This window comes from Epinephelus fuscoguttatus, linkage group LG7, assembly GCF_011397635.1.
Source record: "Epinephelus fuscoguttatus linkage group LG7, E.fuscoguttatus.final_Chr_v1".
In the NCBI taxonomy this organism is placed as follows: Eukaryota; Metazoa; Chordata; class Actinopteri; order Perciformes; family Serranidae; genus Epinephelus; species Epinephelus fuscoguttatus.
Window position 1 is genome coordinate 17,410,119 of NC_064758.1, and position 23,533 is coordinate 17,433,651.

General features: G+C 41.1%; 2 protein-coding genes across 9 annotated transcripts in view; one reads left to right on the forward strand and one right to left on the reverse strand.

Moving 5' to 3' along the window:
- The first annotated feature begins 48 nt into the window (after window positions 1-48).
- Window positions 49-23,202, forward strand: chdh (choline dehydrogenase). Of its 6 annotated transcripts, XR_007449608.1 has the most exons (12): window positions 49-118; window positions 2,857-3,310; window positions 6,281-6,511; window positions 7,725-7,891; window positions 8,024-8,175; window positions 8,611-8,740; window positions 9,069-9,203; window positions 10,697-10,839; window positions 15,878-15,980; window positions 16,287-16,725; window positions 20,059-20,113; window positions 23,136-23,202. XR_007449608.1 is itself a non-coding variant. In XM_049580166.1 (11 exons), the coding sequence occupies exons 2-11, from the start codon at window positions 2,886-2,888 to the stop codon at window positions 16,703-16,705; spliced, it is 1,818 nt and encodes a 605-aa protein (XP_049436123.1). In that variant the 5' UTR covers window positions 49-118; window positions 2,857-2,885; the 3' UTR covers window positions 16,706-18,032. The 6 variants fall into 6 exon arrangements, 5 of the variants coding, with proteins under 5 accessions (XP_049436123.1, XP_049436119.1, XP_049436120.1 ...); XM_049580166.1 differs by lacking the exons at window positions 20,059-20,113; window positions 23,136-23,202 and having other exon boundaries at window positions 2,857-2,968; window positions 3,056-3,310; window positions 16,287-18,032; XM_049580165.1 differs by lacking the exons at window positions 49-118; window positions 20,059-20,113; window positions 23,136-23,202 and adding an exon at window positions 773-983 and having other exon boundaries at window positions 2,857-2,968; window positions 3,056-3,310; window positions 16,287-18,032.
- Window positions 21,518-23,533, reverse strand: part of cacna1db (calcium channel, voltage-dependent, L type, alpha 1D subunit, b) — a 109,440-nt gene continuing 107,424 nt past the window's right edge. For all 3 annotated transcript variants that reach the window (XM_049580158.1, XM_049580161.1, XM_049580159.1), the window contains 2 exons: window positions 23,097-23,282; window positions 21,518-22,807 (listed from right to left, as the gene is read on the reverse strand). In XM_049580158.1, coding sequence (XP_049436115.1) covers window positions 22,502-22,807; window positions 23,097-23,282 — 492 coding nt within the window. In that variant the 3' untranslated portion in view covers window positions 21,518-22,501. The remainder of the gene's footprint in view (window positions 22,808-23,096; window positions 23,283-23,533) is intronic.

Below are 23,533 nucleotides of genomic sequence, written 5' to 3' on the forward strand. Positions count from 1 at the left end.
AATCAGCTCTCACACGCTCTTACCGTAATACCTACTACATACACGAAGCGCAAAATAACCTGGGGCTAGTTTGACCATCTCGTTTAAAGTGAAACCTGGCAGGACCCCAGCAAAAAAGGTAAGTTCCGCCTTTTTCTGTGATTTAATTCAGCTACTCACTTCTGTTCAACGACTCTAGCATCACTTCGGTTTGAACTAAACGGAACGTTAGTTTGTAAAGGTAACGTTAGTTAACTCCATACACTGCTGTAAACTGCACACGACGTAAACGGTAAATCTCAACAAACGTAACCGTAATGATACAAACTCCAGAAACATGTATCAGCCGCGTTGTAACATCAGCTTAACTCCTTTAACAATATTAAATGCACTTTAAACGTGTCTTAAAGCGTTTGAATGTGTTTTAATAGAGCAGAAATGTGTCCAACGATGCAGCCAAGTCCAGCAGCAGACCTATAGACCCAGACCGTTGCTCTGATAAGCTAACGGTTGCGAAATTGGCCTTTCGTCATAAACTTTTAATTTAGTCCACCCTTAAAACATAAGTCAGTGAAACTTGGAGACAGTCTGCTGTTTCCCACCTGTAAATGTGTCGGTGTCTTTTAGAGGGTATTTAACGACATATGAGGCTGTTTGCTGAGTTCAGCTTGCCGTTGAAACTGCTGGTGAGTTGCTGGTTTTATTGCCATGACAGTCCTGACCTATTTACCGCTGCATTGACCTGAATGAGAGGACTACACTTGAGCCATAAAATAAAATATTAACAAGATCAAATTGCAGCACTTGCTCTTTAACCTTTTCCACATAATAGACATGATACACACTTTCTCTCAAACACACACACTTTCCTGTTGCTCCTCTGCACAAAATTATCAGATTTCCTTTTTAACCTGACTCAGTATGGTACTGGGGCCATATCAACAGGCTGCATTATCAGTGAGACTGCAGCAGAAACCAGACACACAAGAGACTATTTGCCCAAGGTAAGCATTTGGTACTCGATCAGTCAAACATTAAAGGTGAAACATAAACCTCTCTCTACAGCAGCAGTGAATGGGCCATGACGTTTAACCAGGGCTCAGGTCAGGTATTCCCAGTTGTTCATTTAACTGCAGGTAACTTTTAATTTTTAATTTCAGTTCAATCACAAGCGGAGACTATGAGAAGGACAAGGTTTGGCTAAAGTACCAAAAACTGATAAAATGTCTAGGGATGCACCAAAATGAAAATTTTTGGCCGAAGCTGAATAAAATTAAACGCTTGGCCGAGTACCAAGTACCGAATACCGTTGTTTAGTTTTTCATTAGTTTTTGCAGATGAACCCCCACGAGATTAGTGTTGTTATGGTATCAAAATTGGGACCCACGGTACAATACTAGTGAAATTATCACGGTTCTGAGTAGTATCAGGATACCACAGCAAAAATGAGGCAGATGTGCCTTTTGTCATTTATAAAAAGATAAATCACATCTCTATAATGCATCAATGATATTTCAATGGAATAAATTACATATTGACATATTCATACTTCAAAAACAGCATCAATAAGTGATTAACATAGCGGGGATCAAAATAAAATAAATAAATAAAATAAAAATCAACCAGCCACCCTCCTCCCCAGACAAGTAAAGAACAGTCCCTAAAGTGCGGTGAGGTTTGTGGGCCGTTACCTGCCACAAAGAGAGAAATGTGAACGGCTCGTTTCTCCTCAGACACGCCACATACCTGTGTGCTGCCACGGCTCGGCTGTCCAGGTACTTTTGAGCAGTCATGACGCCAAGAAGAGGACATTATTGGAGCCGGACTTCTCTGTCGCCAGTAAGCCTATAGGTCGCCGTATTTGACAGGAATACGTTCCTGTCTGTGTCTGTGACCCCTGTTCAACCCACAACCGGCGGGATTCGTCTTTCGTTTCTGCTGCTGGTTGAAATCTGTACTCACACAGCCTGCTGAATGATTTATTTTGCTCGAACAAAACTATTTTTAGTCGCAAATGCGAGTGCAGTGACGGACAGAGTAAAATGTCGCCACACTGCCGACATTTTACTCCGTCCGTCACCGCACGCTGTTTGATTGCGTTATCAAAACACGCCGCTATTATTCGGCATTGCTTTTCACTTATTCCACCGAATACCGAATGTGTGGTTTTTGCAATATTAGGTCGAATATATTCGGTCACCGAATATTCGGTGCATCCCTAAAAATGTCAGCCAAAAGCCTATCTGTAACCGACAATGCATATTCAGGACAGGACACAAATGAGCAATGTTGTAGCACCCAAGATAAGTCTCAGTCTCAAAACCACTTTTTGAAGCTCTCAACCACATTTTTACTTGGTCTTGTCTCGGTCTCAGACAGATCAGACTTGGAGTTTTATTGCATGACCGGTCAAAAGCACAGCTGTGGAGGTATCACGAAATTGCGTGTTTAAAAAAAGGAGTGTTGAGTAAAAATGGTGATGTTGATTTCAGCTCCTTAGTGTTTGTGTTTATTTTCTCACAGAAAACAAGGGAAAATTACCACACATAAAATTCACCTCTGTAATCTCCTTTGGATTATTTTATCAAGACATTTCTCAATATACTTACATACAGTATATGGCAATAATAGAGGTGAATGAAGAGGAATCTTTGTCTTACGTGTGTATTGTGGAATGTGGATTTCAATTTCACATTGTTTTAAGGAGTGTCTGTGGTTTGTATGTTCTCCATTTTTTCATAAGTTTGTCATGCAGTGTGGGACTCACCCTGCCTTGATGCAATGATGAGTGAGACAGTGAGATACACTAGTTTGAGTCTCCGTTTCGTCTTGCCCCCTCAGGTGCATCCTAATGTGTCCTGTTGTTGTGTTTTACAGTGAATAAAGAAAACCCTCCCTAGGCCAGGATGTTGTTTTTGGCCACGTCAGGCCAAATTGGAGCCCGACGAATTGTGACTGTGACTCGAGGGAGATTTTTGAGGGATGGCAGGTACCCATTTACCTGTTTGCCAGAATTACTCCCCAGGACCAGAAACACGGGCCAGTCCCATTCCTGTTCCTTCTCCAACCACTACAGATGCTTTAGTGCCACCTCTGCTCATTGGAATGCTTCATCATCACCTACAGCCAATCAGAAGACGCCGTCCTACAGTTATATCATTATTGGGGCAGGGTCAGCGGGCTGCGTCCTTGCCAACCGTCTCAGCGAGGATTCCCATGAGTCTGTGCTGCAGCTGGAGGCCGGGCCTAAGGACATGACGCTAGGCAACTTACGACTCTCATGGAAGATCCACATGCCGGCTGCGCTGACCTACAACCTCTGTGATGACAAGTACAGTAGCAAAATGATTACACTTGAAATGTTTTGGTGCTGATGTGTGAAACTATTTAATTTGCCTTTACTACACGTGACTTTTCCAGGGTATGAAATTAACAAAATATTTTGGGGGCAATTTTGGCCCCCACGGTCTAAAAAATGGGGGCATTTTCAAAATGTTTGGGGGCCATCAAAAAATTGTAATTATGTTCTAACAATAAGCACATGAAAAGCAAAACCAACTAAGATAGTGTCTTCACTCGTCAGTAGAAACCATTATAAATGAAACAAATAATGGGTTACATAAAGTTATGGTTGCAAAATATCACTCAGATTTCTTATAATTCAACCAGTTTAAATGTGATGATTTAACCATTAATCTACTGGTAGCAGTACTAATGTTTCACCACATTATAGTTACTTTTACTGTTAAAAAGGCCAAATTACTATAAATTCCTTAGATGCAATCCTGGAAGTAAGTTAATTTAAAATTTAACATTCATTCTACCTTAATTTTTCATTAATTTGTCACTGTGTAGACACAGATCACCCAAGAAATGGTTAATTTATACTTATGGTACAGCAAAGGCCCCTCCCCTTCTCTGTCAGATTACTCTCACGTAATCAGTGCAATCTCGTTGATTATGTCTGGAAAATGAGTTGTAGACGTGATGGTAAATTAATTTAACGAAAATAAAATTATACTTTAATGTCAGATTGTAATACCGTTAAAAATATAAATACATACAGTGGTGGAAAAAAGTTTTCGGACACCCCATGCATTTGTGAAATATTGCATTAAGAATCACTCGTAGGTCTTCAAGTGCAATTTCTTTTAGTACAGTCACAGCCAAAATACAAAATATAAATAAAAAATAAAATAAAATATAAATAAATAAATCCTAAAATAAATCCTAAAAAAGCCATTAAAAACTTAAAATTGATGGTTCCATAAAAATACATAAGAAATTTTGAGTATTGGGTCATTTTGGTACCAGTGATGAAAGTCGTTCTTTTTATTAAAAGACACAATTTTTGTTGCCAAGCTTCGTGTCTACATAAAGCCAGCACATTTGAAAGTTCTTCAGACACAAAAATGGCTAAAACAAGGAACCTAACGCAGGAAACACGCCTGAAGATAAAGATTCTCAGCCAGGAAGGGTACAGCTGCCGCCAGATAGCCAGGAAGTGCAGATGCAGTCCTTCAGCAGTTGGATACACTCTGCAAAAATACAGATGAACCAACAGCTTGGAAGACAAACCAAGATCTAGGCGTCCAAGGGTTTCTTCAGCAAGAAATGACCGCATCCTGATCCGCATGTGCAGGCAAAACTGCCAAATGACATCACAGGAGCTTCAGCAGCAGTGGTCAAACCAAACTGGTGTCCAGTGTTCCACCCGCACTGTACGTGGCTGACTTTTAGATCATGGCTTAAGGTCCTACAAGGCTATCAAGAAGCCCTGATCAATGAGAGACAGAGGTTAGCCCGGCGTCGTTGGGCCTAGGCACACAAGAACTGGACAGCCAGGAATTGGAAGAAGATTTTGTGGTCAGATGAGTCCAGTTTCCAGCTTTATCTTCCTCCTACTAATGTGAGGGTACGCAGAAGGCCAGGCGAAGCATTATCTCCAGCATGTACAGTACCTACTGTCAAGCATGGTGGAGGCAGTGTCATGGTTTGGGGATGCATGAGTGCTGCTGGTGTTGGTCATCTCACTGTCTGTGATGGCACATTGAACTCTACCAAGTATTGTACCATTCTCAAAACCCACATGCTCCCTTCTGCGCGTGCACTGTTCCGTCGAGGTAAGAACTGGATGTTTCAACAAGATAATGCCCCTTGCCACACATCCAAGGCCAGTAGAACTTGGCTGCAGGAGCACAGTATCCAGGTCTTAGAGTGGCCAGCTCAATCCCCGGACATGAGCCCCATTGAAAATCTGTGGTGGATTATCAAAAGGTCTGTTTCAAAGCATAAACCAAAGAATTTAGAAGAATTAAAAGCAGTAATTCAAGAAGAATGGGACAAGATTACCCCTCAACAGTGTGAAAGGCTCGTGGGGAACATGCCAGCCAGGATTAGAGCTCTACTACGTGCCAATGGCAGGACTACTAAATATTAATTTGATGATGTGATGGTTTATTTATTTTTTGTTCAGTTTTGAACACATTCTCTGTTATTTGTTGACTTTGATACTGACAATGTTGAGAACTGACATATTGAAACTGTCAAGAATTTAGTTTTGTTAGTTTTTCTTGTAAACAATAAACAAAAAAATATAATTTGTATTTGTTTGTATCTGTCTAATGCAGCCACACATTTTGAAACACAAAAAAGATTTTTCCACAAATATTTCATGATAATATTTGAGATTGTGTAAAATTTTAAGGGTGTTGGAAAACTTTTTTCCACCACTGTATAGAGGTTTCGAAAACTTGGGGGCAATTTTGGGCCCCAGAACATGGTTTCTGGGGGCATTCTTGGATAAATTGCGGGCCAAATGGCCCGTGGCCCTTGCTAATTTCTGACACTGCTTTTCCACTGGCATGTCACCTCTTGAAAACACTGCAAAATGCTGTCATACAGTTTACTCAACTAACAGTTATTGCAAACATAAAAAAGAAATCCGTCCTGTCATAGTAGAAGAACAAGAATTATTACTTAGTTTCAAGAAATGCAAAAAAATATGATTTTATGTTATTTTAGTCCATTAAAAGTCCTGTGTGTAGGATTTAGTGACATCAAGCAGTGAGGTTGCAGAACTGAAACTTCTCCTGTGTGCTGAGCATGTAGGAAAACTAGACATGAAGATGTGAATGCCCTAATCTAGAGTCAGTGTTTTGTCTGGGCTACTGTAGAACAACATGGCGGAAGCCATAGACAAGGACCCGCTCGCTATATAGACATAAACGGCTCATTCTAAGGCACAGATATTTATTCCATTGTGACGTTGTGCTGTATTTCTTTTCATTTTCCGCCTCAGGTATAACTGGTACTACCACACATTACCTCAGGCCCACATGGACAACCGGGTAATGTACTGGCCAAGGGGCCGTGTCTGGGGCGGGTCCTCTTCACTCAACGCCATGGTGTACATTCGTGGACATGCTGAGGACTACAACCGCTGGCAGAGAGAGGGGGCAGAGGGCTGGGACTACGATCACTGCCTGCCTTACTTCAGGAAAGCTCAGTGCCATGAGCTGGGAGAAAACAGGTACCTCACAAAAATAACTCCAGGACATCTCTTTTTTTTTTTTTTTTCAATCCGAGGCCCTTGATCAAATCATTTGAAGCTACTGCTTCAGTCCCACTGGCTTAACAGGCCTCAAAATGCATCCTGGTAGTAAATGTTATGTAATGTAATGTAAATGTGCAGTGGCAGAGTGAAGATCTTACCACACAGAACCTAGCCACGCAAACATCAAAGGTTAAATAAAGTACGTCACCAGTCTAATTTTAGCACAAGAACCTGCGAAATGGGGAAGCACATGCAAATGATAGGGTAGATGTTCAGCTCAGATATTAACATGCTTGTTAATGATAAAGACTTGTGTGGTCTTAAAACAAATATATCATTCCAGGAAGTAGATATGACAGGCAGAACTGATGCACGTGTCCGTCTGTGTTACAATAAAAAACAGTGAAGTCAGATTTATAGTGTAATTTATCAGAGACTGGAATTCCTCGGGAAGCTTATCCTGCAGTTTTAGATTTACATAATGCTTTCACCGAGTACCGCATCACCAAATCTTGTCTACTTGTTTGTGTTAAAGCTTAGCAACAAGACAAACACATTGATATGCCAAGCCTGATTGTTGTTATCAGTATTCAGAAGTTGTTAAGGTGCAAAACACTTCATGTTTTTGTTTTAAAAAACAGTAAATGTAAAGGTTTAACATTTGCATCATCCATCTAGCATTAGGTTACTTTAACCTTGGTGATGAAAAGACTTGTTTTGTTAAATTGGCTCGCTTTGCACTGGTGCAGTATCTACGTGCAGGAACTGGAAGTTGGCTGATATGGCAGTGAACACATTTTCACATTGTTCTGTTTTTATGTGTCAAAGGTTCATATTAAACAGTTCTGAGGATTGATTTTGATCTGACAGATTTTAGAAATATGTAGATGCAGCTTGAAGTGTCTCAGGACATTTGTGTTACTTAACCTTTGTGGAGACCTTATCAGCTTTATGTATTCAGACCCTCTGACAAGATGACTGTTGGCATAAAGGTAAATGAAAGGAAATGCTCTGAGTTATCTCATATCTACAGGTATGTACTCAGCTGTCTAAGAATAGCCCTGCTGATAATAACATGATTAATGTAGTTTCGTTATTGATCATTTCCATTGAAAGATTGTTGCAGTTTTAATGGACCTGCTCTCATCTCTGTGACACATTAAATATGTGTTTCTTGTGTGTGCTGTAGGTACCGGGGAGGCAGCGGACCTCTTCATGTGTCCAGAGGGAAGACCAACCATCCCCTTCACAAAGCTTTTATTGAGGCAGGGCAGCAGGCGGGATATCCCTTCACTGATGACATGAACGGACATCAACAGGAGGGCTTGGGCTGGATGGACATGACCATTTATAAAGGTTAAAGGAAAAAGAAACTACTATAACAAAAAAAAACAAAACAGGACTACTTGTAACTGCAATGCAGTATTTACACGTTTACTGAAACAGCTGTTTAATATTGTTGATATCCCACTTCCCAAATCTGTTCAGGAAAGAGGTGGAGCACAGCCAGTGCCTACCTGAGACCTGTCCTGGGTCGACCCAACCTGAAGACAGAGGTGCGCTGCCTGACTACCAAGATCCTGTTTGATGGCAACCGCGCTGTGGGTGTGGAATACACACAGAAAGGACAAAAGAAACGGGTAAGATGGATGGACAAATTATGTTGTGAAAGGTGATATTAATGAAATACAAAAAGAAACACAAAGTTTAGATGATCTTTTTCGATCAGACCTTTTAATTAACTTTTCACCCACTACTCACGTCTTATTGTTTGTAGATTTTTATAGCAATACTAGCTGCTCTGGCAATGTTGGTGTGTAAGTCCATTATTTTGGTTCACACTGAAATATCTCAACAACCATTGGATGGATGGGTCAAAATGTTGTACAGAGTATGAATACTTGTGACTTTGGCAATCTCCTGACCTTTTCTGTTGGCACCATGACGTTGATATCTTTTGTTTTGTGACAATCTTGTTATCTTAGCACTGCTGTGCCTACTGGTGATCACATAGCTGCTAGCATGGGTGTAGACTCTCAATGATTCCCTCATCGGTTCTTTTGGTCTCTCTTCAGGCGTTTGCAGAAAAAGAGGTGATATTAAGTGGCGGAGCCATCAACTCCCCTCAGCTTCTCATGCTGTCTGGGGTAGGAAAAGCTGATGACCTGAAACAACTCGGCATCCCTGTAGTTCAGCACTTACCAGGTACATGTTGTGCATCAAGAGAGTTTTTTTTGAAACCATGTAGGCATTTAAAAAGCTAGTGTGTAGCAGTGAGGTTGCAGAACTTTTGCATCATCCACAGGGGAGAGCCACACACTGTTAATCTGCACACACTCCCACTACACCACGGTGACACAGACATGGTTGAATATCAGCAAAGTATCCCTTTAAACACGTCAAGCACTGACTGACTGCTTCATTTCCTCCTGTTTCATTCTTTCAAACAGACCAGGCCTGGATTGTATTGTATTATAATGACTGGTATTCATGCCTCTCTTTGTCGTCCTCTCTTGTCTCTGTTGTTTCTCAGGTGTTGGCAGTAACCTGCAGGATCATTTGGAGCTGTACGTCCAGCAGCAGTGCACTCAGCCCATCACCCTGTACAAGGCCCAGAAACCTTTCCACATGGTCAAGATAGGCCTGGAGTGGCTCACAATGTTCACCGGTAACCAAATAAAACTTTTCCATTGGCACCTCTGGCCATCCTGAGTCATACCATTTGCATTTCCATTATCAGTTTAAACATCTTGAGCTGCTCTTGAGTCACACCCTGGATGGACCCTATCAAGAGAGATATTAGAGATTAGAATATGCTCAACCACCTCCAAGCGGGTTGCTAAAATATTGGATGGGCTTCTTCATCATACAGGGATAGTTCAGTGTCAACTTAGCTTCCTCCTCTTCATCTAGATCCATTTTGTCATTGTGTCTCTATTTTTCAAACAAAAGATGCCAAGCAGTATCCTATCAACAACCTGAAAACCCATGATGACAAGCAGCTGGCTACCAACAACCACTGCACAGTGCAGTGGTAAATGGTGTTTAAGAGGATTTAAGACGAGTGTGCCATCAGATACACCTTTAATCAGGCAGCTGCGTGGTTTGGAAATGCAAATTCCTGCATGTCAGCACTGAGCTAATCTCTCAAGACAGATTCTGCACTTTACATTGTAGGAAGGAGAAAAAAAAAGTTGGGTTTTTTTTTTGTTTTTTTTTTGTTTTTTGTTTTTTTGTTTTTGTTTTTTTTTTTACTGATGGATTTCCAGATTGGCACTGAGCTGACATGTCAAGTCATACCCAGTCGATCCATACCAGTCAGCACATCTGTATGGCAAAGGGCTAAAAGGCACCCATATATGCATATGGCAACACACATGTTCTCCCAAATGTACAAAAATAGTGAATTTCTGTGGGTTTATATCACTGAACTTCAAGTAAAACTCCCTTAATCAATGCCTTTTATCACACGCATGGGTTTATATAAATTCAGTGTCTTAAAACATAGAGTTAATGGAGTTTGATGAATGCAAGAACAAAAGAATAACCAACCAGAATCAAGGAAAGCTTCAAGTTGGTCACTGCTAATGTTACCAGTCGAAAGTAAATTAAATCTACCGACTTGTTCGCAGGGTGTGCCGACCTGCAGCGCTGGTTCTTTTGAAAGTCTGCAGGCGGGTATGTCTTAATCCACAGTTATTATACAGGGCAGAGAGCCAACTGTTTACAGTATTTGATGGGATCTTTTTTATAGAGCTTTCTTAATCAGGACTCACAAAGCATTTGGTAGATTTGGATGGTAACTGGCACAGATGATGGACTGTGGGCTAGTGGGTGGGCTCGGTACAAGTGATCATGGCAGAAAATGCTGCCCAGGCCAGGCTTGATTTCACGATCACTAACACAAACTAATGACATGACCTATGACACCCCACTGGCAACTCATCAGATACACCAGCAGACAAGACAAGACAGAGATTGAAATATCACAACACACATTTTGCCAATACAAGAGTGTGTGTGTGTGTGTGTGTGTGTGTGTGTGTGTGTGTGTGTGTGAAGTATGTGTAATCTGTGTATGAGTTACACAAGACAGACACTGCCTGCCTGATGACACCGTGTCACACCATCTTCTCTCTACTAATGACACCTGTCCCCCAGGTTACGGAGCAACAGCCCACTTGGAGAGTGGAGGGTTCATTCGCAGTCGGCCACATGTCACACATCCCGACATTCAGTTTCACTTCCTGCCCTCGCAGGTTATCGACCACGGACGAGTTGCTTCCAAGATTGAGGCATATCAGGTGTGTTTTTTTATGTGGGTGGAAGTTGTGATGGAGGTTTGAGTATTGATACACAAGTTGTTTGGGTTTGACATCACATGGGTGTGTGTGTGTTTGTGTGTGCGTGCATGCATGGCAGGTTACAGGATGTATGAGTATGGTTTAATCTTACTACACAGGGGGATGCGTGCCTGTGTGTGAGTTTGTTGTGGCTTTTTGCTATTTGTCAACACTGTGTCACAGAAAATTCCAAACCATAAAGTGATGCAGGGGCGGCTGGCCAATGGAGGGCGATAGGGCGCCGCCCCTCCTTGAGCCACAAAAGAAAAGAAAGATGATGATAATAAATGTGTGATTATCATCATCATTATTGTCATATATACACACAATATATTAATTATTCTGATCATTTTCACTTGAAACAGCTCATCCTGCCTCTGGATATCCAATCAGAGGCAGTGTGAAGTCACGTTCCGGCCCTTTGGGGCGATATCAGCCTGGCTGGAAATCGCCCCGACTCACTCTCATAGACTTCCATGTAAAATTCTTTTTTTTCTAAATGCAGGCACTCCAATGCAATCTCTATGGGTTCCGGGAGGGCTTGCCCCAACGTGTTTCGTCATACGTAAACCACCAAGTATCATTCATGTGCTCCTCAGATGGTCCGATTTCCCAAGTTGGGAAGTCGTTCTTACTTCATTGTGTGTTCATGAGCGTTTAAGTCCTAATGTGGAGACATCATGGACATTACAAAGAAGATATTGTATTTTATCACTCAAAATGTTTAAAAAACACGTCGTCAACCGTTTCCACTGAAATATTGCTTTACAGTCGGAAACTCATTTTTCCGATTATTCCGACATCACATGAGGCAGCGCCACTGCGCAGCGGTCACATCCAAGATCAACATGACTAACGTTTCCAGCTGATTCAAGAGGCTTTTTAACCATATAGGTTATAAAGTAACGACGCATAGTGCGTCCAAATTCACACCCTTTCTTCTCTATGGATATTCTCTGTGACCATTAGCGAGAAGCCACACATCATGTGAAACAGCGGAACTGGAGCGCAGGACCAGAGCTTTCCAGTGATCACACACATCATTGTGCTGTCATCCCATCACACTATAAATACAGATCAAGTGTCTACAAAATAAAAACCTGACGAATTTCTTTACAGCCCATTATACAGATCTTGTTATCAGTCACTTCTTATAGTAAGGAATATCGTATCTTACCACGTCTTAGGCTTGTGTGTGTTTCTCCCTGTCTATCCACATTTGTAGTCCAGCTTTCAAGATGCAAATATCTCCATATTGTCCAGTTGACACTCCATCAAACTTTGTATGACAAGACTAGCACACTTTACCTTTGCGCACCCAGACAACTGCAGCCTAATTATGCATGCTGACAGGGCCGTCGTCACCATATACATTGAGGGGGACACGTTCCCCAATGCCCAAAATGCCCCCTAATATATAACTGAAACTGAAAAACAACAACAAAAAACATTCAGGTCAGGTCAAAGAGCAGTGATCCTATGTGATGTGCATTGTATTAAGTTGTAGGGTATGCCTGCATTTAATCAGAACACAAAATGAATTTCCACTTAGCTATAATAAAATGTTTTCCGATTAAGACTGACAGTGACTCAGTGAATACCTTACTTAGTTTTATTTGATTAATTGTAAAACAGGTCACTTTTTACATTCAGAGGTATTTATGTGGGCAAACTGATGAAAAGTAGTCTGTTGATGACCACAGTGGATTGTTCAGTCATTGTAGAGCCAAATTAATTCAAATGTACCCATTGAACGGGTCACCTCAGCCATCATCAAAACAATTGCCCCCCCCTGAGAAATTTGGCAGGAGCCACCACTGAAGTGATGTATACTGACATTTCACACCCTGAAAATTACACCATTAGTCATGACCAACTAAGATCTTTACAGAGGGCACAAGGAGGTGTTTAAAGAGTCACACGTGTCATTCTTTGGAAAACATATAATAAACAGGAGCCTCCAAGAAATTTCCTGAGAGGCAGCGTCATTATTTAAAGTCTCATTTCCGGGGAAGTGTACATGCTATGTGAGAGTGAAATGGTTTGTACATCCTAAGATGACACTTCTTTGGAAGTGCTGCAGAATGCTTTGGGTCAATTGTGCTCAAACAATGGGCGGATTTGTTTCATGAGTTCAAGAGCACAGGAGCCATAAAATGCAGCAACTTTTGAGATGGCATAATGGGTAAGGCAGTAAACCAGTTGTTTCGAAAGTTTACCTGAAGGCAGGCACAGTCAAAAACAGTGACTGCTTAACTTGCACCACTTTTTATTAGCACTTAGCAGAAAATAACAGTGTCTGAGTTCTGGAGTATTCTGTGATTACATTTTTTGAGGAAACTCTCATTTAGATTTGTGGCTGCTTCTGATGCAACGGAGGAGTTTTCAGCATGCAAATAAGGATTAAAGGAACAGTTCACCCCAAAGTCAAAATTACATATTTTTGCTCTTGCCTGTAGTGCTGCTTGTCAGTCTAGATTGTTTTGTTGAGAGTTGCAGAGTGTTGGAGATATTGGCCATAGAGATGTCTGCCTTCTTGCAAATATAATGGAACTAGGTGGCACTCGGCTTGTGGCATAGGCGTTTCTAGCCCATTTTTGCCTCAAAAAAAAAAAAAAAAAGGTTTGATCCACCCCATCTCTCCCACCTTTCCCCGACTCGGGCTCTGAGCGCTCTATCTGCACAGAGTAATGCGCTGCCCTCCAGAGTGGGTGATATGGTGTAAGTACCTGGCTTAAACCAAGATATGTGGCACATTTCTTAACTTCTGCCACTCAATACCAACACATAATTATCATTACCAGTCCTCATTTTCGCTGCATTTAATCGTAGGTCACTGTTTATGTTGTTAGGTAGGAGTTAAATGACGTTTTTTCTAGCTACAAAACGTTACAGGTGGTCATAGGCCGTAAGGTGAACACAGTTACCGTTTCATCTCGTTCCGACATCTGGGGACTACACGATCTTTACTTCATAAAAAAGATCGATACATGTTCAGCTAATCAGCGGGAGTTCGTAGCTCATAACCCCGCAAGAGTCCTGTGATCGGGGTCGTAATTTGGCACTTGTTCCGTCTGAGCGTATTGATCAGTTCCGCCTGAGCGTAATGAGATTTGGTACGCGAGTGGTGGCACGGCCGTCACGTGATCGCGCTACACCAATAAGGTACCCGCATTTCGTGTCACCATGGTTTCATTCAGCAGAGGAAAACAGACCCGGAAGTCCTCAAAAGTGAGCAGAAATGAGCTGAAACAGCACTATTCACATCGCCGTGTCCATGAAACACAATGAGACAAATAGACAATAAGATGAACTAAGCAAAAATGTCTTAAAACACATTTGATTCAATACCTGGGCATAAGCGATGTATTATTACATTGACAACATAGCTGTCCAGTACGGAATACGAGAACGGCCATGTATTTTTTTTATTATTTTTGTGTGCACCGTTATCTCGTGATAACGACTTATTATTTCGTTATCTCGATATAACAAAGATTGTTTTCCCGTGATAATTGTCAAGTCTGATGATTGCGCACTGGTTAATGTGATCGTCTTGATTTCAGCCTACAAGAGCTGCCGTGGTCCTGCTAGATGCCTCCTGCTGCTTGCTGTTATCATTAGTCACACTTCTACTGTTATTATACACATATGATTATTGTCACATACCGTAGGCTATATTTCCAAATAGTCGCCGGTGGCATACAGTCGCGGGGCACCTATTAGCCGCTGGGGGTTTGACCCCATTTTGCATATTCAACGCGGGGCGATTATTTCCTCATAGGGACAGCCCTGTAGGCAGGGAGAGGGCTGCAGCTCGGTTGCGGTTTTTTGGGCTTGTTTCCAAAGTGGAGTTGCTTATTTGGGCTTGCTCTCTAAATGTCGCCTTTCTCTCTCTATATCCGTCTAATAAGTTATTCAAACGCATGATAGTATCTCGGACATCAGGATGTTTCCACAGCCGCGCTCCCTCCGCCCCTCTCCACCTCCGCAGACACACAGCTGATGGTCAGTCAATGAGACTTTTCACATTTAAATTGCGCAATTAATGGCTGTTCTTACACACGCGCACACACACACACACACGCACACACACACACACACACACACACACACACACACACACGCACAACAGTGCAGTGTAGTGTAGATAAGTGTACAGTGTTTTATAATAATGATTCATTCTATTAAGTGTCAATTTCATTTCAGATTCAGTGTTGAGTTTCATTACATACAGTTCCATCAAGGGGGGCTGTCCAAGCAATTTGACATATTTGAGCATTTTATAAAAAAAAAAGTAACGCTATAGTTACTTTTCCAGGTAATTAATTACTTTTACAGTGCAGTAACTCAGTTACTAACTCAGTTACTTTTTGGGGAAAGTAACTAGTAACTTTAACTAATTACTTTTTTAAAGTAACGTTCCCAACACTGCTCATGGTAGAGAGGCTTGTGCTTGTGATGTGAGATGTAAATATTAATGGTGTCCTCCTCAGCTGAGCTGTAACATTAGATAGCTCAGTGTTGCTAGCTGAGGTAGCAGTAGATGCACACTTCCTTCTGCGCAGTGATATGGTTAGCGAGTGGAGTTCTGTAGAAAGAAAATAGTTCCTACATGAAACTGCTCACAGCAAGGTCTGTGGAGTAACCGGGTCATGATTTCTAGAAAGAGACATTGCTGTTAAGGTTTTTAAATTTTTTTTTGGCCCTTTGAGCACCACAAGCTGAGCACCATCTAGTTCCATTATATTGGAGAGAAGAGAGACATCTCTACGGCCGATATATCCAACATTCGGCAACTCACACTAAAATAATCTAGATTGATAATTAGCATTACAGGTAAGAGGAAAAGTCTGTATTTTTGATTTTGGGCTGAGCTGTTCCTTTAAAGTATGTGCTGCATTAGGTATGGATGTCCTCATCGTCACTATGCCGAGAGGGAAGTCTAACAGAGTTACAATATATAACACAGAGGTGACCGTTTCTGTTTGTGTTGTAGGTTCATGTTGGACCAATGAGAAGCACCAGTATCGGCTGGATGAAGCTGAAGAGCGCCAACCCTTTGGATCACCCAATTCTCCAGCCAAACTATCTCTCCACTGGTAAGATTCAGTCACTGAACTGTCAAGTACCAAAATTATCAAAGGCATTTATCATTTCTGTTTTCTGACAAGACATGCTTTCTATGAGACATGTTTATTTCTGGACGTACTTTGCTTGATAATTTGCTTTGACCCTTCCGCTGAAGGCTGAGCTTTCATTTATAAGGATGGTAGTAATGTGAGAGGTTTGTACTCATATTCATTATCTGTTAGTGTCAAGTGTATCTCAGCAATGTGGAAAACAACTTTGAGTAGGAGCCTGGAGTTGATTTAAACGATGATAATTTGATTTTATTCTCCTCTCAGATATTGACGTGTGGGAGTTCAGGGAGTGTGTCAAACTCTCCAGAGAGATATTTGCCCAGAAGGCCTTCGACCCGTTCCGTGGTCCCGAAGTTCAGCCCGGTCCTCAGGTCCAATCCGACGCCGACATCGACGCTTTTGTCCGGCGAAAAGCTGACAGTGCCTACCACCCGTCCTGCACCTGCAAGATGGGCTCGCCATCCGACCCGATGGCGGTCGTTGACTCGAACACGCGTGTTCTGGGTCTGGAGCGCTTGCGCGTGGTCGACGCCTCCATCATGCCCAGCGTTGTCAGCGGCAACCTGAATGCTCCCACCATCATGATTGCAGAGAAGGCTGCTGACATCATCAGAGGTCGCCCTCCTCTCGTCGACGCCGGGGTTCCCGTGTACCAACCGCCAACACTTGATACGCAGAGATGAACTGAGAGAACGAGTAAAGGGTAAACAGTTCACCACATATTCCATCATTAGACAACAACAGCAGTGAAGAGGTTCTGATGAATGAATAATGTGTGTGTTGTCTCTTCAACGCACCTGATTTGCACATAAAAGCTAATATCAGTGTTAGATGTTTAGGTTTACTGTAAATATGAAGGGCTATCTATGCTATCGTAATCCAAGGCCAAATATAGGGTTTACACGTAAAATGTAGGATTAGGAAAGTCTCTGTCACTTCATTATTTTTTCAGTGATGGTTTTTGGTCTAATTTTCCATTCCAAATTACACGTCTTTACTAATCTTCACCACAAAATGACCAGTTGTAAATCAGCTAGTCATGCCGTGTTACCTTGAATTCATGAAGAAAATGTTTTTCTCGCATGCCTCCACAGAAAGCGGCGAACATATTGATTTGAGGATTGATTGGGGACTAAATTTAAAATGTGTTCGTATACTGAATATACTGCACAAGTTGCGAGAGAGTTTGTAAGTGGCAGTCTAAACAATGTTTTCTTCATGAATTCAAGGTAAGACCACATGACTGATTGATATACACGTTTATTTTGTGGGTGCAGTATTCCTGTAAAGCTAATGTGATGAACACTTCCCCTGCATCATTGCTCTGATGTAGAAAATGTCAGCTGTGTGCTGGTGCTCCACTATGGTCCAACATAGTTGCTAGGAAAAATGCTGCGCAATTACAGTATATATATATTTGCCTGGCCTCACCTTGTTGACCAAGGACAATACATCAACTCTGACATGTTGGCATATGTGTCTTAGAAAGTACACATCTTCATAAGCCTTATAAAAATGAAAGCAAAGCCTTAAACCCTCCTTCCCATTAAACTAACAGTGGTTAGATTACATTTCATACCCACTCTGAGGTGAACCATGGCAAGGTTTCAGATTAGATTCCACAGCACATTAACCATTACAAAATGGGTCTTTAGTTTCACAATGGAAAGTTTTTTTATGCCTGTCACAACACAACGAATGGGACAAGTATTGACTTGGAAAGTATGTTTTTTTAATCCCGCTTTGTTCTCGTCAGCCATCATAGGCTGTCCATCAAATTTAGTTCACAGCTGCAGTCGAGAGCCAAAGTCTTACGAAAGTGATCATTACTCTTGTTGTCTGTTTATCAGCAACCTGCAGACTGTTTACCTAAACAGCCTCAGCAGCGTCTGTTGTTTTGTCTGTGAGATCAGTTGTTATGAAAGACTTACAGTAAGTATTTACAGGTTTTTGGCAATAGGGGAATGCCACAACCCAGACATTTTCAAGAAGGTGGGGAGGGAGACTGCACGGTCTAACCACTGTTAGGAGTCTTTGAACAAATCCTGTTGTTATGCAAAAAAGCAAACTGGCATAAGCAGCTCAGGCTGTTTCACTTTTCCATGTTTTGGTTTGATTAACGATACGTTAGGGCACATTAATCACAGTATACACAGCTGCACGTAAACAGGAATAATAGTGGAACATTCATTTCATTGGTCATGTAAAGAGCTTAGTTGGAATATTGTCCTTTTCGCAATAAGGGAAAAACCGGAATATTGTGCGCATGTACAAATAGTCATACAGATGAAGCTAATATGGAACTGAGCGCAGCATCAACAGCAACCTGCCTACGTTATCACAGCTCACAGCTTTTAGTTTCCCTCTGGTTCAGGCCAGTCTGGTAGCTGTTTCATCTCAGGAGCAATACATGCAAATTACAGCTCAGTGTATCTGGCTCGTGCAGATCTTAAAATACTCTGAAGTTCTAGAAACTACAAAAAAAAAAAAAAGAAGTTAATTCTACTCGTGTTGAATGTATCATGGATGTTTCCAAAGAAGCCATTGAGGATGAATGGGTATAACCAATCAGATAACACCATCTGTGCCTGTGTGATCATTCAGTCCTGATATCAGTGAGTTACTGTGTGTGTGTACCGTAATAACTGATAAGGTGTGTTCGTTCAGTCCAGCCAAGACTCATAGCATGTTTATGTTGAGTATATTTTAGAATTCACTGATGATCCCAATTTAAATTCACTTTATTATCAGCTGTAATGCTGCTAGGTGCTAGAACGAAACATGATTGTGTCTTACGTAGCTTTGCACTACTCTATGAAGTATCTTCATGACAGTGAAAATTGTTGTTTACATTATACGCAGCGTTGTACAATACTACTCCAATGTTTAAATCATTAGTGTCTTAATGAAGGAGTAACTCGTGGATCATAAAGGGAAAATGTTTATGAAAAATCTTGCATGTTTTATGTTTGCATGTTTTGATGTTTTCTTGTACTGATTGTAAACAAACACTAGAAGCCGTCCTGACCTTGTCCTCGTGACTTTATTCAGTGGTCCTTACAAAAATCCTCAGCAGGTTCATTGTCAAGAATTCAAATGTACAAAACGGGGTTTTTGTTTCCCAGCGGTACAAAATCTATAAGGTACTAGTACTTCTGCTACAAAGTGGATAGAGCTATTTTTTTTAAATTTCCATACAACAAATGGGTAGAAAGCAGAAATCTTTATCACTCACTTTTTACAAACACTGTACAGATTGTACACATTGTCAGTTTTATAGACATCTGTAAAGCAGTGGAACAGTACAAAAAATAAAGCTGTCAGTTGCACAACAAAGTTTTGAGTTGGTTTCTCTTCATTTGATGAAAGTCTAAATTTGGATGCATTTGGAAATTCGTACTGTGAATAAGCAGGTGATTTTTTCTGATGTTGTCGGCTGTCACTGAGTTTCTGACATTTTGTGAGCCAAAAGGTTTGGTTTTAATGACTTGGACCACGCAATGTCGTGCACTGTTGGCCGATCAATTCTGATTTATTAAATCCAATCAGTGATGACACTGAATGACTTATTCATTTTTAATTAAAAAATGGGTTTGATTTAGTAATTACTATCAGTTTCTCCCATCAGGGAAACCAACACAGGTTTGATCCCCACAACAACCAGAGTGTCTATTTGTCTGTGCGAGACGCTGCAGCCCTGCGTTCTCATCACCTGTGGCAAATATACAGATTTCTGCGTACAGCATGTGTGTAATATGGCTTCTCTTAATTACTCTAAAATATGTATTTCAAAGTCAGTACAATCCAAAACAGTAAAATAGAAGCTCTGGCTGTATTCACACAAAATTAAGAGATTTTAAAGAGGTAATTTTCTGATGTCACATTTTGCTGCTACACATTTACAGTCAATCACACAGTTTTTGGACGTGTTAACCAATCAGAACTCAGAATTTTAATTCCCATCAATCACCGCAGACTGGTATTTACATTATTACGACTTTAAATATCTTTCTTTCTCCATTTTGTGCAAATGCAGCATTTTGCCAAGGTTTTCCTGACTCGTGAACCTACACACCCCAAAAGTTACAGAGGTAAGAATTCAAATTTGTCAAAAGTTCGTAGTTAAACAAGATTTACATGCGGTTAGAAAATGCATGAGTCATATTTATCAGTTGTAATGGCCACTAAAACTTGTATATATACATATATATATATATGTGTGTATGTATATATATACATACATACATACATACATATATAAATATATATATATATATATATATATATATATATATATACATATGAGAAAGGAATGAGTGCATTTACAGTACATACTAAGAGTATTCCAGATACCAGCTCAGGTTTAATTAACCTCCACATATTCATTATTAATTGTACCCAACAAAAATCAATAACTTTTTAATATTGGCATCAACCCATTGTCATGATTGTACACAATAAACAGTGTACTCTTCAACAACAACAGCAACTTAAAAACGGAATAAAATCGACGTATCTGGAATAATATTTGAAGATTGATGTGCGTGTAAATGCACTACTTGTTTTGGTTTTATATTTGAAGGAGCCCTTTGATTGCACAGATCAAACATGTTGCCCTGACAACTGTACTTTGATGGAGGAAAGAAAAAGATAAAGAAAGATTGCCCCGCCTTGATCCAGTGTTGGTTTGTAAAAGTTGACCTGAAGACATTATTACAGTTGGCAGTGGTAGACGAACACCGGCTAGCGGCAGAGCAAAGGTGAAGAGCAGCTGGTGAGAAATGTTGCTGCTCTGTAGTGTTTCTAGGTTGTGTAGTTGTACTTTCACAGGCAGCAGCCTTTAAACAAGAGGCAACAGCTGACATCCATCATTTCATTCCAAAAACACAAATAATATGACAGTTTCCTTTTCCTGTTGTGGCATTTTATATATACAACATGTGGACGGTGACAAACAGCAAATATCACATCTATGTGTCACAGATCTATCTACCTAACAAGACTTGTGATGAAACAAGCGTTCAGATGCCTGAAGATAAATTCCAGTTAGTTTTTTTTTTTTGCTGCTTGGCAGGTGAAACCAATTAAATGTGGTGATCAGGTATTTACAGGTACTCAAATAGCCTGGAAGCAAAGCCGCGCATGACTTGGGAATGATGTCAGATGATCATATTAGTCTTGTTAAGATAGTGCTTGCACAATCAGGCAGGAGTCTGGTTCCTTTTTGTTGTCTCATTTTGCTGACTAATTTAAAACCAAGCATTTTGTCTTGTCTTCATAACTTCTTTTAGTCTAAAGCAGGTCTGAGTGAAGTGAATCTTTGCATATTGTGAGTGAGTCTGTAACAATGAAATGGACTCTCCTCACAGTAATGAAGGGGCTTTGATAATCACTATGAAAACAAGTGTGACACTGTACTACAATCCTAAATTTTCCTTTATTTTCAGGGTGTTTAAAGTAATCGAGTCAGTAAAATGGCTGTAAATTTAGTTAAGGGGAAGGATGATGTGACACACAGAAACACACTGTGAGATATGTTTCTGTGTGTCATACCAGTGTGCACGTTAAAGAGAAGGATATGCCTGAGGACAAAGTCTTTTTCGTTGATATGTGATTTCCTTTTCAAGTCAAGTACTGAGACAAGCGACGTTTAACCCTGAACCCAGATCAGCGTGACCGTAACGCTGCACTGAGATTAGCTGAAATAAATTTACAAAAAAATAATGTGTTGTTATTTGAGTCATGGAGGCCAAAATGTAATGTAAAGAACCAGTGTCTCATGACCTCTGAAGGTTAAAATCACACATTATATATACATGACGTGAAACTCAACAGGGAGTTGTTGGAAAGCCAAAAACATTTTGCAGCAGTACAAATGCAGCTTTGCAAAGCCAGCTTTACTCTTTCAGTCACTTATCAATGAGTTTAAAAGGTGACATGTTTTCTGTTTTATTGGCTCTTCATATTGAGTGAACAAGTCACGTGATTTTAGGGCAGTGCAGTAGAAGAATGAAAGGCCCACAATCCCGACAATGTTCACTCAATATGGATGCAAACATGCTCAAATTAAAGCCATCAATGTTGCTATTTCATTTTGAAAACAAAGTGTTGCAGTACATTGCACAAACAATAAAAATATCCTGAAGAGGACGAGCTCTGGGCTGGCTGTGCAAGGCTGGCAGATTATTCAGCTGTACCCTGAATTCCTGCTAAATGACAGGCAGCTGGCGAGTGGACTGATTCCCTCTGGTTTGAATATATCTCAGCTCTTTCAAGAAGCCATCTGTTTCTCTCAACTCTCCCATGTTTCCATTCTCCACTCCACAGAAAGAGAAAACAAGGCACTTTGTTCTCTTATCCATCCATGTTTGACATCTTCTGTCTATTGCAGGACGCTGCTGAACAGAGACATCCCCCCACTGTGGAACAGTAGTAGAAATTAAATTGAAAAAACCTAAATAATCCCATGTGAGCCGCTGCTATAGCGACGTGATGCATATCATCTCGTCTGTTAGGTCCTCCTCGCATTTCACAGCCACGTACGGCTCCTCGTCGCTGTAGTCGCGTATACTGCTGTCTCTAAGATGCGCGTTGGCATGTGGGTCTGAGCTGGCGCTCCCTGGTCCCCCGGTGCTGCCGTTACCCATGCTCCCGTTCAGCAGGTTACTGGCAGCGCTCTCCATCTCATCGATGGTCATCTCACAGGCGTCTGCGATTTCGTGTGTGGTCGCTGACACAAAGTTGGGGTCCCTGGCAAATTTCCCCAGACCCTCAGAGATCAGGACCTGAGGATGACAGGAGAAACACAAGTCAGTTTTCTAATGTGGTGACAGTTTGTGCTCACATTAGCTTGTTGCTCTCTGGTTTAATATCATCATGCACGTAATATTTTGGGTTTTTTTGGCTTCACATCAATGCTAAGGAATGTTAAAATAAAATGTTGATAGCTGGGCGTTGGTCATTATTTTTGACATTTCATAGATTAAACAATCAATCAAACAATTGTCAAAAGCGTCTTTGATACTGAAAGTCGTCTTTGCATCCCTGCTCTAGTTCACAAAAAAATATACTCACAGCCTCCACCACACTGTTGGCGCTGCCTCTCTTCTGCAGGAAGCGTGAGCAGCTCTCAGCAGGTAACTGCAGACGCGACGGAGAGTGGCTGCGGCTGGGAGGACCGTCCAGGCTGTCTGTATACCACGAACTCCTCTTCACTGCTCCGGGGATGCTGCTAACGCTGCCAGGACTGCGCCAGTCCACCTGAGTACACATGACACACACACAGGTTTACATTTTTAGAATACGTGTTTTGTCACAAGACACTGATTGAGATGCGTCTCAAATAAAGCGGTGGGATCAAGGTGAAACGTTTACATTCACATCTCAGACATAATATCAAGAGAGTGAATGCTGTCTGACGTTAGTCTTTACTTTGACATCTTAGGCAACATTTTCCGAATCTCGGAGAATCGCTAGACGACTCGTGGTTTATCTTAACGTGGTCTTTTAGC